The 16,108-nt window shown below is 37.2% G+C and overlaps 2 protein-coding genes across 3 annotated transcripts in view; one reads left to right on the top strand and one right to left on the bottom strand.

The window, feature by feature from the left end:
- opn8c (opsin 8, group member c) overlaps positions 1-11,500 on the bottom strand; it is a 92,892-nt gene extending 81,392 nt beyond the window's left edge. The window contains exons 1-3 of one of the 2 annotated variants that reach the window (XM_079584295.1): positions 11,362-11,500; positions 3,222-3,503; positions 1,486-1,817 (exon numbers count right to left, since the gene is read on the bottom strand). In XM_079584295.1, the coding sequence (XP_079440421.1) occupies positions 1,486-1,817; positions 3,222-3,503; positions 11,362-11,416 (669 nt within the window). In that variant the 5' untranslated portion in view covers positions 11,417-11,500. Of the gene's footprint in view, positions 1-1,485; positions 1,818-3,221; positions 3,504-7,933; positions 8,155-11,361 lie in introns of those variants that run through there. The other variant, XM_079584296.1, reaches the window with a different exon arrangement.
- Positions 10,569-16,108, top strand: part of lpgat1 (lysophosphatidylglycerol acyltransferase 1) — a 29,586-nt gene continuing 24,046 nt past the window's right edge. The window contains exons 1-2 of the mRNA XM_079584297.1: positions 10,569-11,238; positions 12,478-12,736. Coding sequence (XP_079440423.1) covers positions 12,499-12,736 — 238 coding nt within the window. The 5' untranslated portion in view covers positions 10,569-11,238; positions 12,478-12,498. The remainder of the gene's footprint in view (positions 11,239-12,477; positions 12,737-16,108) is intronic.

The raw sequence follows: 16,108 nt of genomic DNA on the forward strand, positions 1-16,108 counted from the left end.
ACAGAAAACACATTAACAATGTGACACAAGCAAACACAACCATACATAAACGAGACTGGACAAAGCTGACAGTGCTGACAAATCAAATCAGTAACTATTGTGACAACTAGTGCAAACTGAGTCCAACCATGGTGATATTGTGACTGTCTTCTTTAGTAAAGATTTATTATGTTGGCTTGAGAAAGCCAACAAACTGTTGTGCTATTTAAACTTAATGTTGTGGCTTGAGAAATCATTAACACATACTGTATTATATAAGGCTTGACATATCATTAGTTGATATACAGTATATTCACATTGAGTTACAATGACGAACTGATGTTACAATGACGACTGCATTCAAGCACTCAACTTGTCTGTGATCGGCTACAATGCTCATCAGTGCAATGTTGCCACAATCTAGATGCAATCATAGCAGTGGGCGTTTACACTGAAGTCTCACAGCAGACACGCCCCTTAAAACAGATCCTTCAAATCAGAGCGCTAAAATCAGGAAAATGCAATTTTTGACCAAAGACCATTTTTTATGTAAAAATCATACTAACATTATAAGCGCACCCCAGAAGACATTTTAAAATAATAAAATGATTTAGTTCATGAACCCTTTAATGTAAATTAAAATGCTTATAAATATCGTTAAACTTTCGATTCATATGATCATGCACTTCTTGAAAATCTACAATGTTATTAAACTTCAGTTCATATATTACCTAATTCACTTTTTTACATTTAATATGTACAAATTCGTGAGATAGAATATAGAAACCAGGTGGAACTGGATAAATATTTTGTATGTTCTGATCCAATCTGACTTCTGACCTATAATGCTGCCTGAATCATAATCATACACTCTTCATTCATTAGCCGGAGGAGAACTGCCCCCCACCCCGACTGAGCCTGGTTTCTCCCAAGGTTTTTTCTCCATTCTGTCACCTGATGGAGTTTGGCTTGCTTAGTTGGGGACACTTAATATTTAACAATATTATTGGTCTTACTGCACTGATACCTATTGATGGCCGAGAGAGCTAAACGCGCTGCAAAAAGAAAAACACCCACACATTAAGAAAACATCTTCATCAGTTTCACAACACATGTGTGCTCCAAATACTCACAACACAACCAAAAGCTGCAAATAGCACAGACCACACCGGAAATGTTTCCAGGTGACCCCAATAAGTGACGAATCCAGCTGGGACATGCTTATTGCTCATGAGAACCCCTATGCCCTACTCCCTTCGAAGTGCAGACGGCAGAGCCCCAGAGAGAGGTTAGTTTTTGAGAATTACCGGTATTTGAATGTAAGAACAAAAGGATAAACAATGCAATTTATTTCCATAGCCTTAAATTAAAACACATTTATCTCATAATGAATTTACCATCACGGCTATTTGCATCAGTGTTCCACCTTGTGAATTCTAATCATTTATTATAAGCTGTTGAATACTCCTTAACAATGCAAGCTTTTTTCCATTTCGAATGCCTCACCACAGACAGGTGTTTCTCTGCACGGCGGAGGTTGATGTGGATGCCCTTAGTGGAAAGGGTGCGAGAAAATCGATAGATCTTCAGCAATATTTTGCACTGTGACACCACGATAAGCAAGACTGGAACAAGCACGAAGCAGGAAAAGGAACAGATCACATAAACAGCATCTGTCATGGATGTGTGGTACCGACGCCAGGCCACAGTGCAGGAGATGCCATATGGTTCAGGCACATACTCGCCCCAGCCGAACAGCGGGAAGGATGACCAAACAGCAGCAGTTATCCATGTAGCTACACACACCAGATGGATGTTGGCTCCTTCTAGCCATGTAGCTGGAGATACAGAGAAGTTCATAGTGGTAAATTCATCATAAATTAGTTGATTTACTTAATTAGACCTTAGAAATCTGATTGGTTGACATTAAATGGTACACCATTGTGATGCATTTAAGAGTGAAATTATCAAATAAGAAAAAAAACAGGACGGGACTTGATTTTATCCATTGGTTGTTAATTGGATTATGAAAACTTAGCATCTCACATCACATGCAGAAGCAAACACTTCATTCAAAACTGTTGGAACTCTTCTAAATTTTTTGTTTTATAACTCTACACACAATTATCTAAATACACACCAAACTACAGACAGTGAAAAATGTAAAACACTACTATTTTTGTGTCTTTTGCTTGTGTGCAGTGGAGTGCACAGTAGTTAAATATGTTTAATATATATGTATATGCACAAATACACGTATGTACAGTATGTATGTATGCGCAATTGATGAACTGTACTGTTATTGAACTGAACTGAACTGAATCAAAACTGAACTGACATGAGCTGAATAATGACACTATTGGCTTGTTGGAGCTGCATTTAAATTGGTTACTATTGTGAAGCTGCTTTGAAACAATCTGTATTGTATAAAGTGTTAAATATGTATAAAGGTGACTAAGCATATTCAGTACATATTTATAAAATAATCAGAAATGCAAATGTGTAATGTGTAATTTATTTATAAATTTTGATTTGTAAGTGATCGAATTAGGTGTATTTACACTAAAAACAAAAATGCAAGGGATTCAAATAATTTATTTGTTACTCAAAATATTGACTTTTTTTTGTTGAAATTTAAATGGCCATTTTCCAAAATGAAACACAAGAGCTGTTAGTTTTGAATGACGTGTCTAATGAAAATAACTATTTTAGACTAGAACCATTAAGAAACAACTATTTGTTTCACAATTGCAAACTGAGGGTAAAGCAGATAATGTGAGGAGGTCTGAAGATTAGGTATATGACTGAATGGGCCACTAATACCACTTTTATTGTGGTTTAAATCCTCAAGATTTTGAATCCTCACCCCCCTACACCTCACTCCCATCTGCTCTGTGTGGGCCTCGAACCTGGGTCTCCAGCGTGAAAGTTAGATGCCCTAACAAGGAGGAGTGAAGTTTACTTGCACAGCGACTACTAGCTGGCCTCCGTTACACATCATCATACAGTGTTTTTAGTCATTTTTGCACATCCATGTGAACGGGGATAATTTTGATAATGTTGTCATCTGTACAAAGAAAAACTTTTCCGTTTTTAGTATGTCGTGTAAACAACACCCTAGGTCACACAAAGCATACTCCTGACAACTGTATGAATTGTATTCTAATCTAAACCATACAATGTGATTCATTAAAACGCTATAAATCTCTATACGTTTTATTTCACTTTACTCACACTCTTACCATAACAAGTCTTGATGTAACGGATGACACTGATGGCTGCTATGGTGAACATACCACACAGGCCAAAGATGAAGCAGCCTAGGCCATAATACACACAGGTGGCATGACTTCCCAGCCATACGTGGCTAAAAGATGACAAGATTGACAGCGGGTAGAAGCAGATACAGCAAAGAAAGTCAACCACTGCCAAATTGACACAGAGTAGCTCTGAACCAACAATCTTCCTTCTGCGGCGAAAACAGATCACCAGCACCACTCCATTGCCGAGTACTGACAGTATCACTGCAACAGCAAACAGAGAAGAGTATTACTCAGAAAGTCAAAGTCACATAAAATTATTATGTAAATAGATATGAGATGTTGATATACAAATGAAACGTACAAAACATGACCATTAACGTACAGTAGCTTGCCTATTGGTGAAAACTGTGAAAATACAACAATATTGAGTAAAGAACCAAAGCCACACTTTATGTAAAGTTATTATTTTTGAGTGAAACATTTTGAATAAATACATACATACTGTACATATGTCAGTTTATTTATTTATTTGTCAATATAAATAAATAAAATGTTCTGTAACATAATGTCCTGACAGAAAATAACCAGGAGATTTACAGAAAATACTAAAACACAATACGAGGAAATAAACAATTAAAAATACAGGTAAAGCACATGTGAAAAATCAACACAAAACATTCCTTCATATTAACACAGTGCATTGGGCCATACTTCTCTTAGAGGGTAAAGTCTTTTATAACTCATTTAACATGTACAGCCCTGCTTGAGCACTAACACAATATAGTGTAAAATTAAACCCTTCCTTGAGTTTTTAACTTCACCATTCTGATATTAAGGACTCGGAAAATAAGAAAGATATTTTGAAGAATGTCAGTAACCAAACAGTAGTCTGTACCCATTGACTTCCATTGTATTTTTTTTCCTACTATGGAAGTCAATGGGTACAGACTACTGTTTGGTTACTGACATTCTTCAAAATATCTTTCTTTGTGTTCAGCAGAAGAAATAAATTAATACAGGTTTGAAACAACTTGAGGGTGAGTAAATTATGACAGAATTTTAATTTTAAAGTGAACTATCCCTTTAACTTAGCAAAACTGTACTTTGAAAGACTTCACAAATCAGAATGGTCAAGGTAAGCACTCAGGGTTACTGATGGGTTGGGTTAACTGACTAACATGTACTGTGAACGTTTTCAGAAACTCAGGGAAGTGTTAACTGTGACATATATTTAGTCATTTATTAGTTTAGTTTTATTTTCATGAAATTTTCGTTTGCTTTTCATTATTTCCTGTTGTCTTTGTTCACTTTACCCACTCTCTCAGTTACCATGGCATTTCAATTGATCAACACCTCTTACACCTGTCTTTTAGTTTACTTATACGTTTTGTTTATACTTTGTATACTTAAGTTTACTACTTTGGCCAGGAGAGGCCACAACATGCTGGATTAGATGCTGCAATTGACCGTTCGCAAAGACCCGCCCCCTTTAGTTATGGTTGCTATGTCCGAGAAGCTACGCCGCTCTCTCGCCACATCATGTTCTCCCGCAGTGAAAAATACATCGCGGAGCAGAGAGGACACTGACAACGCGCTGACAGACAGGACAGACCAGGTTACTTTTAAGAAGGAATGTTGTTTTAACCGCGGAAAGGCGTCAGTACACTCCGTTTTTCAAGTTCAAATCCTCCCATGTTAATTACTAACTCTTATGACTGCTTTGTCGGACAAAATGCCGGATGGCGAAGTATGATTGGTCAGATTGCCTGTCAATCAAGCTCCCTGCGAAGGGTCAATTCTGCCTGTTCGCCGAGTGTTCTCGTTCAGATAAAAAGAAGTAGACCTCCCAGGACTTGACTGGAGGGAGGCCATTGTACGATGTCTGGAGAGGCTCTACCAGCGATCTATACTACCTGCGAACCCAGTGCCCAGCCAGAAACCCACCGACTTCCGAGGAGCGGCAGCACGTGCCCACCACAGACAGAGAGAATGGCTCAGCCACGATGTTAGAGCCCGCACTAGGAGGAGCGATCGAGCCTGATATTATACCGTAGCCTGACTGGAACCCGTCGGACCAGGTGTGCAACCCAGCTGTCCCATCCTTTGCCGAGGCATTGAAGCTTTGGAAAGGAGCCCCATCCACCCTCAATGAGAGTGAGTTTCTGGACTATCATTTAAATCTAACCCTTTATCAGCCTGATTATTCTGTTTTGGATTCACTAACCTCACCCAACCTCTCTCTCTCACCTCCTCTTCTAAATATTCCTGTGTATATTTGTCTTGCCAGTTCTTTGTCTCAGCCTTCTTCTCAGACCCCAACCACGTCTACTGCCCCACTCGAGTTGTCTCCCATCAGTCCCGATGTACTACCAACGTCGCTGTCACCTCCTCCCTCCCTCGATGTCAGAAGTGACCATTGGGCATTCGGCTGAGCTGAGCTCCCGTGGACTGTCGACTCCACCTGGATTGGACATCGCTTCACTTTCACCACAGACCTGCGGGTCGTCTGCTTCTGTTCCGCCCTCCACCCCTAAGGCTCCAGCTCGCTCCGCCTACGCCCTCGGTCGCTCCAGATCCGCCTCAATCCCACAGGATTCCTGCTTCCATGTCGGCGGGTCATCTCCATGGCGCCATCGGGACAACGTCAGCAACACCGCCCTCCACCCTGCAGCAATGACGCCGTGGGGCACTACCTGGTTGGGCATCATCCGGTCGCCATCCACACAAACCATCTATTCACCCTGGGTTACTACCAGCTCCTGTTCCTCCCTGGTCTCTCATGGCTGTACACCCACCTTCTTCCAGCCCTTCGCCTGTTCGTCATCCGCCTCCAAAAACGCCTCCTATTGCTCACCACAGCGTGAGGCTGTGTCTTGTCGGGGGCATAACCATAGCCATCAGTGACGTCATAACCATTTTCAAGGCCCAGAAACATAGTGAAGACATCATTAAAATAGTCCATGTGACTAGTGGTTCAAACTTAATGTTATGAAGCGACAAGAATACTTTTCGTGTGCTAAAAAACAAACAAAAATAACGACTTTATTCAACAATTTCTTCTCTTCTGTGCCAGTCTCTGACGCTGTTCACGTGAGCATCACGACGCATGCGTGTGCTGTTGACGCAGGAGTCGGCCAATACTGAGCTGGCGTTCTGATGTACAAACTGGAAGCACTGCACTGTGTGTTTACAAAGTAAACAGCATCAGAGACAGAAGAGAATAAATTGTTGAATAAAGTCTCTATTTTCTCTTTTTTTTTGCACACAAAAAGTATTCTCGTCACTTCATAACATTAAGGTTGAACCACTGTAGTCACATGGACTACTTTAACGATGTCTTTACATTTCTGGGCCTTGAAAGTGTTTATGACGTTGTTGTCTAGGGGAGTCAGAAAGCACTCAGATTTCATCAAAAATATCTTCATTTGTGTCCCGAAGATGATCGAAGGTCTTACGGGTTTGTAACAATATGAGGGTGAGTAATTGACATACATTTTATTTTTGGTTGGAACTAACCCTTCTAACCAATAGATTTGAACATTATTTAAATAATAAATAACCCCTGACAACATGATAATAAATTGATGACATTTCCATTTGTTGACATGACATGGTTAGATTCAGATAGTAATAAATATCATATATTAAGTTATATTAAGTGTCCACCTTAGAGATCATCACCATATTTATTATGCAACCATCATATTTAACATACTGTATTAAGCATAATTATATAAAATATAATTTATTGTTACAACTGTACAACTGATATGAAATTATAATGGGATATCTTTCAATGCTTTCAGAATCTTTACTTTTTAAAATAATGTATAGGCTATACATATTTAGTTTGTCAGTATATTTATTGAACAAAAAATATTTATTTTATTTATCAGAATAAACAGAAAATAGTACAACCTTTGATTAAATGGTTGTTTTGAACAGGTATTAACTTGTAAAAATGTTTACCTATTTTATATACATATTTATTTATTCTAAACTGTTTTAATTATTCTTATTTATTTGTATTATTTTTATTTATTATGTAAAGCACTTTGAATTACAATGTGTATGAAATGTGCTATATAAATAAACTTGCCTTGCCTGAAGTATTTGTATAATAAATAACATGTGTCTCTTGCCCCATGCTGGTGAGCCACCTCATATTTTTATAAGATTTTTTTTTTAAATAAACCACTTTTATGATTTATTTTCACACAAAATATGTTACTCCATCAATGTTTAATACATACATATTTGTCTGCAATCATACACGATGGGAGTACGGAGTAGTGAAAAGCACATTTCTCTTAAGGTGTGACTTTAGTTGTATAAGCATTAAAAAATTAAGAGTCACAATGACAGATAAAAAACAAAAAAACAAAAACTGATTTCGGACAGGAGGACCGCGGCACCTGAATTCATAATTAATGAAGAATTTGCACAATTACAGCGGATTTAAAGAAATAAAATAATTCCACAGATCATCAATCAGTATCACGTTCAACTAAATCAATCTGACTGCTTTCAACCTCATGTTGTAGTTAGTTTAATGTAACCGATTATCTCTCAGCCGAAAATGGTTTAATATAATTGTGAATCGAAGCCAACAATTCATTGAAATAAACATATTCGCTTAATTCGCGGACAGAATAAATAATAAGTAGCATGACAAAACATATCACACTCACCAATTGACATTATAACCAATCCAACCGCAATATCAGCAGCTGGTGAAAGTTTAGAAGTAAAACTCTCTGAGTTGGAGTTTCCACGAAGCTCTTCATTCCTCGTTGAGTTCGAAAACATGTTGTGTACGTGCAATCACGTTTCGTATTATTTTCCAAATGAATAAAATGAATAGCTGATCCGGCATCCGAGATGGTTGTACGAGGCTATGTGACGCGTCTCTGGTCTCCCGCTCCCTCATCAGTATCACCCAATGAGGCTTTCTTTCTTTCTTTCTTTCTTTCTTTCTTTCTTTCTTTCTTTCTTTCTTTCTTTCTTTCTTTCTTTCTTTCTTTCTTTCTTTTTTCTTTCTTTCTTTCTTTCTTTCTTTCTTTCTTTCTTTCTTTGTTTTCTTTCTTTCAATAGTGAAATTGAAACCAATTGAGATGTCACTTAAATAGAAATGTAGGACTTAGTTTCTTGGCTGTTAACAGAATATTAATAGCAATTATTTTAATTAAATATTAAAATCACTTTAAATTAAATGTTTTAATAAAATAATTAGCCTATATATAATTATGTGATCTCAGACTATAATTTTAACAATAGATTTTTTTTATTTTTTTTTATTAATCATGGACAGCTAGCTAGATATGTTTACCATTATCTCTCATGATTATTATATTACAAATGTGAACTGGTGAAACACTATAGGCTACTTGGATACATGTTAAAAACATGTAGCCTACTACAAAATCAGCCAGTAGTGCAATAAATGAATTACAAAATATATTTACGAATAAATCAGCAATAGGCAATGGATAGATGTTGTATGTCCGTCTGTCTGTATCTCCACTTGGAAATGTATATTTCCTCCCTCTCAGGAGAAGGTCACGGAGAGATAAAGATGTGAGGCTGCTTTAAAACCGCTTGACATTGAACAACACACAAAGAATACAATACAAAGCTGTGACTCATTCGTTTTTGTACAAATAATAGAGAAATGGTGAAATTGTATTCAGTTATGAAACATTCATTGCTCAAGCCTTTTTACAGATAGACGTTTGAGATTAGACTTTTTCCACCTGACAAAACAGAGACCTCTGGTGGTGAAAAGACTGCATTCAGGATAAGGAACATTTTGAAAAGCAAAGAAAATGAAAGTGATGCCATTCTTTTTTCTATTTATGCTCCTTTTTTTTTTTTTTACATGGAACACAAATAATCTTAATGTATATTTTTGCATAAAACTGGAATATAGCACACGAGTCATATACATAGATTTATAGTTTTTTTGGGTGGGTCGTGGGATGTCTTATCAACAGAGTATTTTCAATGCAAAAATGGACACCTCTTCAAGTAAAATTATATATTCATTAGAATTATTCTTTAACTAAAATTATATTGCAACCAAAATATTTCTGAATGATATTTGCATTAGTTTTATTTAAAGGGATCTATCTATCTTACCATTTCAGTCATATCCGACTTTTGGTGATTATATGGCCATGAATTTACACACACACACACACACACACACACACACACACACACACACACACACACACACACACACACACACACACACACACACACACACACACACACACACACACACACACACACACACACACACACACACACACACACAGAAAACACACACACACACACACACACACACACACACACACACACACACACACACACACACACACACACACACACACATTATTTAAAGGGATAGTTTATCCAAAAAATAAAATGATGTAATTATTTTCTCACCCTCAAGTTGTCTTCTGATGAACACAAAGGAAGATATTTTGAAGAATGTTGGTAATCAAACTTGAGAATAAAATTATTTTTTCCCCCCTGGTATTATGAAGTCAATGGGGACCAGCACCTGTTTGATTACCAACATTCCTCAACATATCTTCCTTTATGTTTAACAGAAGAAAGAACTTCATGATGCAGGTTTAGGACAACTTGAGGGTGAGAAAATAATTTCAGCATTTTATTTTTTTGAGTGAACTAGGCTATCCCTTTTTGGTAGAAAATGTGTAGCCTATGTTTCTTTTAGAAAGTCAGTCACATTTCACATTTCTAATGTATTAAAAAGAGGAGAACCATTTGAATCAGTCTGTCTAAAGTTTTCTGGTCTATATCCAATCCCTATGGATGTTCTAGAATACATTTTTGATACTTGTATCATGAAAATCTGGTCCTGTTAATTTTTTGTCGTTGTTGCTATTAATTTATTTTCCAAAATATCCCAAAAAGAACCACCTATTTAGAATTATCTTTTTTTGTGTGTTCATTTGCTACTCTTTTTTTATGTTTTATTTTTATCAAATTTTGAATCAAGCATCAATCAAAGTTTTTGAGAACCCAATGTTAACCAGTCATAAAAAAATGTCAAGTCAAGTTTATAAAGATTAAAGATTATATATGAACCAGGTGATTTCATAATGCGAGTAATAAACAAAATAGTAGCCGAGTTGAAGTAACTGGGTAAAGTCCACTTGATGGATAGGCCTATTTTAGTTTGTAATAAAAATTGTGGACGGGCAGACAGACAGACAGATTTACTGTTTGTGAATTGCCCACTGGGGGTCATAGTTTACCAACTTTTCCAAAATACAGCGGAAAACACACCTGAATATTATTGGTTTCATTTTGTTTGTAGAATCTGGTTAGGACCTTTTCATCTTATTTCATACTAGGCCTACTAGTGATTCTACCGTATGGTCAATTCATATAGAGTTTTCTGCGCTTCTAAAGATGGAAATTTGAACACATCTAGTTTGACTTTTGGGCTCTTTAGACATATATTTAATTAGCCTACACATTAGTTTGGTTTTTCAGCAGTAGAGCTAAACCGGTATCAGTGCGCGTGCTTTCACTGAGTCTGCGCGTGCCCGCAGCCTGTAGGAGATCCAGAAACAGAGCCAAAGATCATCATCATCATCATCCTCCTCCTCATCATCCCGGAGGAGAGGCCCAGTGAATACATGCCCGACACGCCTCATCCGGAACGCAAAGATGAGTTTACGAGCCTGATCTCACGCGTGTGCTGTGTTCGATCGGGGATTTGAGAGCAGATCCGGAGGTTCGGCCGCCCGTCGGTTCGATGCGAGACTACAGCAACATGCGCGTGTGTGACTGAGGCGCATGCATCCGACCAGGACACGGACTCTAGGAACCGAGTCAAGCCGTGGAGCAGACGACTTACAGCTCACGGGTTCACCGATCATCATCATCCGCTACATGTGACCGAACCGAACCGTCCGAACCCATCTGCAGCTTCACCAGCGAGCTGCGCGTTAGCACGGTGAGAAAACACTTTCACGTGAAGATTAGATGATTAATAATGGGAGATTGTTTCAGATCATTCATGTAAGTTCATTCGAACCGTTGAAGCGTCTTACTAGATGGGGATAACAGTTAACGTTACCTGTTCCGATCCGGTTCGTCTCGGGATCCGCCAAGGACTTTAGTTCAAATCTCATTAAAATACCCGAATCAGTCAGACAGACACCGGCCACTTTATATGAATGACAGACAATATAAGATCATTATGCTCGAATAATGAAATAAACCACTCAAATGAAGATATTTTTTTTAAAGAGAGACTCGAATCATATTATGATCAAATGTGACCGTTAAACGGAATTAATGACCCGAGTTCGCATTAGCCTAGCATGCTAACACAGCGGCGCACGCATAGATACACTTTATGCTTTATTTAGCATTAGGTATTGTATATACTATCGTGTTTTATTCATTCATTTACGTGTCTACATTTGAGTTGTTAGAAGATAGACATGTTTCAGAATTAATTTGCCAGTGCTGTTAAAGCTGCAATCAAAACTGTATATAGCATGTTAGCCGCGTTAGCGCTCTGTTCAACAACACATTTTAAACATTTAACCTTCATTCAGAGGATTTTTATTCTAATTAACCTTAAAACAGATTAATAAAAGCCATTCAAACGACAATAACTGAGATGAAGTGTGTTCCACTGAAACAGGTCATGTTTGCGCTATCAAACGTTATCTTCGTTTATTGTGATTGGAAATCTTTCTCATGTTTTGAATAATTACAGTCACCGTCATTCTTATAATTATTACTTTCTACTGGTTAATTGTTATGACATATATACACTTACTCGTGAGAAATATAGGATTAAGCATGTGAATCTTGGTCACTTTGGTTAACTTGAAGTGGCTCCTCCTCAACATGCTTATCAGGAAAGACGCTATTTAATTTGAACCAAAGATTTTCTTTGTTTGTTTTACATGATACACGGATATCAAAGTCTAACGGGCTTAAAGGGTGTCAGTATGAACCAGCACATTTATATCTGAGGTTACTGGATGTGTGTTAGTAAATCAGTTCACTTCACATACGCGAGTAAGCCACGTCTCTATACATTCTTTACATACTTCAGTCTCCTCCACGTCTTGAGTTGACTAACGTTACCTTAATTTAAACATACATCAGCTTCAGGCATTGCTAAAGTGTTGAGAGAGAATTTTCTTTCACATTCTTTTTACTTTCTTTTTTGCAGGCAGTAGTGGGACAGTAAAGTATGGCTCCCCATTTGGACGCGGCCCGTAAATTGTTCTGGATCTTAATGAAGTCGCTGCTCCGTTTCACCTTCATGTTTGTCAATAACTGTGTTGCGATCCCCTCCTACTGCCTCTACCTGATAGTCCTGCAGCCTTTAAGAGTTCTGGATGCCCACACGTTCTGGTACATTGAAGGGGTCATGTTCAGGTGGTTACTGGCAATGGTGGCGTCTTGGGGCTGGTGTGCAGGTTACACAGGTAAGACCAGCTTTTTCCTATATTTCACGCTTTATTATAACCTTTATTTTACCAGGAAGAAAACTCACTGAGATTAAAATCTCTTTTTCGGGAGTGTCCTGGCCAAGATAGGCAGCTAAGTTTAAAAATAAATGTTCCAAAAGTAGGGTTTTCGCAGTGATGCCATAGAATAACTGGTTTGGGATCCTCAAAGTATCTTTCAGTGATCAATTCTTCAAATTTGTAAAAAAAAAAATTGTTTAATTATTTTATCAATTTAAATAACTTTTTTCCACTATATAGAACCTTTTGTGGAATGTTAAAGACCATGTACACACTGCAACTAAAGTCAGATTTAAGATGTGTAGAATGTGGACATTCTACAACCCAATTATCCCCCGAAAAATACAGGTAGTGACAACCACATTCCTCACAATAATTCTACATGGAGTACGGAAGAACTGGTTTGGGATCCTCAAAGTATCTTTCAGTGATCAATTCTTCAAATTTTGAGGGATCCTCAAAGTATCTTTCAGTGATCAATTCTTCAAATTTTGAGGGATCCTCAAAGTATTTTCAGTGATCAATTCTTATTTTTTTTTTAATTTTTTTTTTTTTTTAATTTCAATTAATTCAATTTAAATAACTTTTTTTCCACTATATAGAACCTTTTGTGGAATGTTAACCCTTTCGCACGTACGATCACACCCGTGTGATCAGTCTTGGCTGGTCCCTGGAGCGTACGATCACACCGGTGTGATTAGAACGGTCAGCGCATCACGTGATCAACTGCTAAATTCAAATGTGCTTTCGCGCGTTGGCTGGCGCTGAGCCAGAGACGGACGTGCTCAGTGCTTGTCATATATCACAACTATTCAGTGTTTTCAACCACATAATGTTTATTTTAGGTTTCAGGCATTTAAAATCACATAAGTACTAGCAAACCAATTAATTTGAGTTTGTAAAATACACACAGATGTCTATGGAAGTGCCAATAATAATCCTTTCCATCATAATAAGACGACATGTTTTATTTATATCAGATACACAATGTGTAAGTAGCTTTACATTTTACCCTATTCTTCTCCCAGTTAACCTGCCACTTACTTTCATGTATTTCGTGAGAAGTGGAGGAATTGACGTGTTGTAAATCCAGCACAAGCTAACATGGCGCCGCCCATCGCGCATACAGGTCAACTAACGCGATCGTTATAAAAGTGTTTAAACAACCAAACAGATCCACATGCACATATTTGACAATCGGAATATCTGTGTTTCATGCTATATCTAACATATTTTTGAATATTTTGAATCAAAAAGAGAAAATTGCATAAAAGCAGATCATCATTCATTCAGCGCTGTGTTGTGTTTGCGCTGTGTCATGTGAAACCGACTATGTTTGCTAGGATACTCGCCAAGACGGGCAAGTTGACATCATTTTTGTGTGAATTTGTAAGTTCCAGCGCAGGATTTGAAAGAACTCATTATTTTCTCGCTCTCTGGGATGTGGCTTTCGGCGTGCGTGTTTTGGATGAGTGCACACACCAATCTTCTTACGTGCGAGTTCTCTTTTGCATCTTGCGCTTGAATGTTTAAATTGACATGGCTTAAATGAGTTTATTTTAAACATAGTAACGTGTGTTGTTCAGGTCTCAACACCCGGGTGATGACGGCCTAAATCAAAGCTCATATTAGAGCATATGGTACCTCTATTGTACTCCACATTTTTTTGATCATCGCTGTTGTAACGTATTGGGAAGCCAGAATGTGTATCCGTCGACAGACACATAAATTAGCCGAACTCTGTGTGTCTGTTTTATGCTTTTTTAACAAACCAATTTATAGATGTGATGTCAGATTTAAGATGAACCGCGGTGCAGGTGCATGCCGAACCGTGGTTGGGTAGATAAAAAAAAATATATATATATATATGTTTTATTGAGAACCGCTACACCCTGTGACAGGTTGTCAGGTGTGCTGTGGAAAATTATCAAATGCAAAAAAAATATATATATATATATATATTAAATGCTACAAAAATATTTTGTTGCTGTCAGGCAGAAATGTCCCATTTCATCATTTTTGTTTTATTTGTAAAAATCAGTATTATTGGTCATTCTTTACCTCTGTATGTGGGTTTTACAAATATTTAACCAATGAAAAGCATTTAAAAGAGCTTTTGACTAAACCGCATAACTCCATTGGCTCTTCAAACTGTCAGTTTAACCTCATAACTCTATCGTGAATGAAGTGCTTTGTTTGCAGTGCAAAGTTAAATAAAAAAACTGCTGTTTGAATAAGTACAGTGTTTTCTTTACTCAAGAAACATTGTCTATAGGCTAATGTTTTTTTGTATTTAAAGAGCAGAGTCTCAGTCTGGTATTTGCTGTCTAGTTGTAGCCATCCAATAGGCCTATATTATTTTAAATACCCTATCCTATAGATATGGCGCTTCATCTTTTATATCATGAGATTTTTTTCCAAATGCATTCAACAACAAGAAAAGCTACAGTAATTGTATATCCTGTCGGTTGATGAAAACATAATGCACTGACTGTCACAGCTGTTCCAGTGATGGACAAAATATCTTTGTCTTTTGTTAACTCCATCTGATCTTGATTTTATAAACATGTTAATATTATGACGACACATGCACGTTTATTTTAAGTACTATACATAAAGCCATGATACCAACTTTGACTGTTTAATTATTTAAAAAAATATGTGGTTTCTGCCCTACAGCGACATATGCAAATTTGTTGTTTTATCATCACCACCACCAACAACATCAAATAGCTACCTATATGACCTTGTGTTCCTACCTGACTTAAGCTCAAGGTTCACGTTAAATGTGATTTTATTATAATATACAGTTTTAATAAACCGTTTTAAACAATGCATGTTTGTACAATTTAGTTATTTTAGTTCTTAATGGTGTCAGTGCCATGATAATTTTTTTACTGTGCCTTGGCAAAAAAAAAAAAGCTTTGGAAACACTGCCCTTGTGTGTACTGGCCAAAGGTTCTTCATGAACCATTAATGCCAATAAAGAACTGTAACCTATTTTTTAAGAGTGTTTCTGACCTTTTTAATAAGGTTATTCAGAGTTGGACTAGGCATCTACATGGTCAATTTCACTGCCTGACAGTGTAAAGCAATGTTTCTTCAAGTGAGCCATGCAGGGCAATAGACTTCAGTCAGAGTCTCCTTGTGGTGCCAAAATTTGACTGCTGAGTGAAGATCTATTGACTGCTTTTCATCTTTATTGACTCTCACTCACACTGTTGGTTTTCCGTTGTTCGGATCGATTTCATTATTTTCTTTCATTGACAAGTTTGATTAAGCTATTACTGTGTTTTTGTGTGTGTGTGTGTGTGTGTGTGTGTGTGTGTG

The sequence above is a fragment of the Phoxinus phoxinus genome (genome assembly GCF_949152265.1).
Source record: "Phoxinus phoxinus genome assembly, chromosome: 16".
Classification (NCBI taxonomy): domain Eukaryota; kingdom Metazoa; phylum Chordata; class Actinopteri; order Cypriniformes; family Leuciscidae; genus Phoxinus; species Phoxinus phoxinus.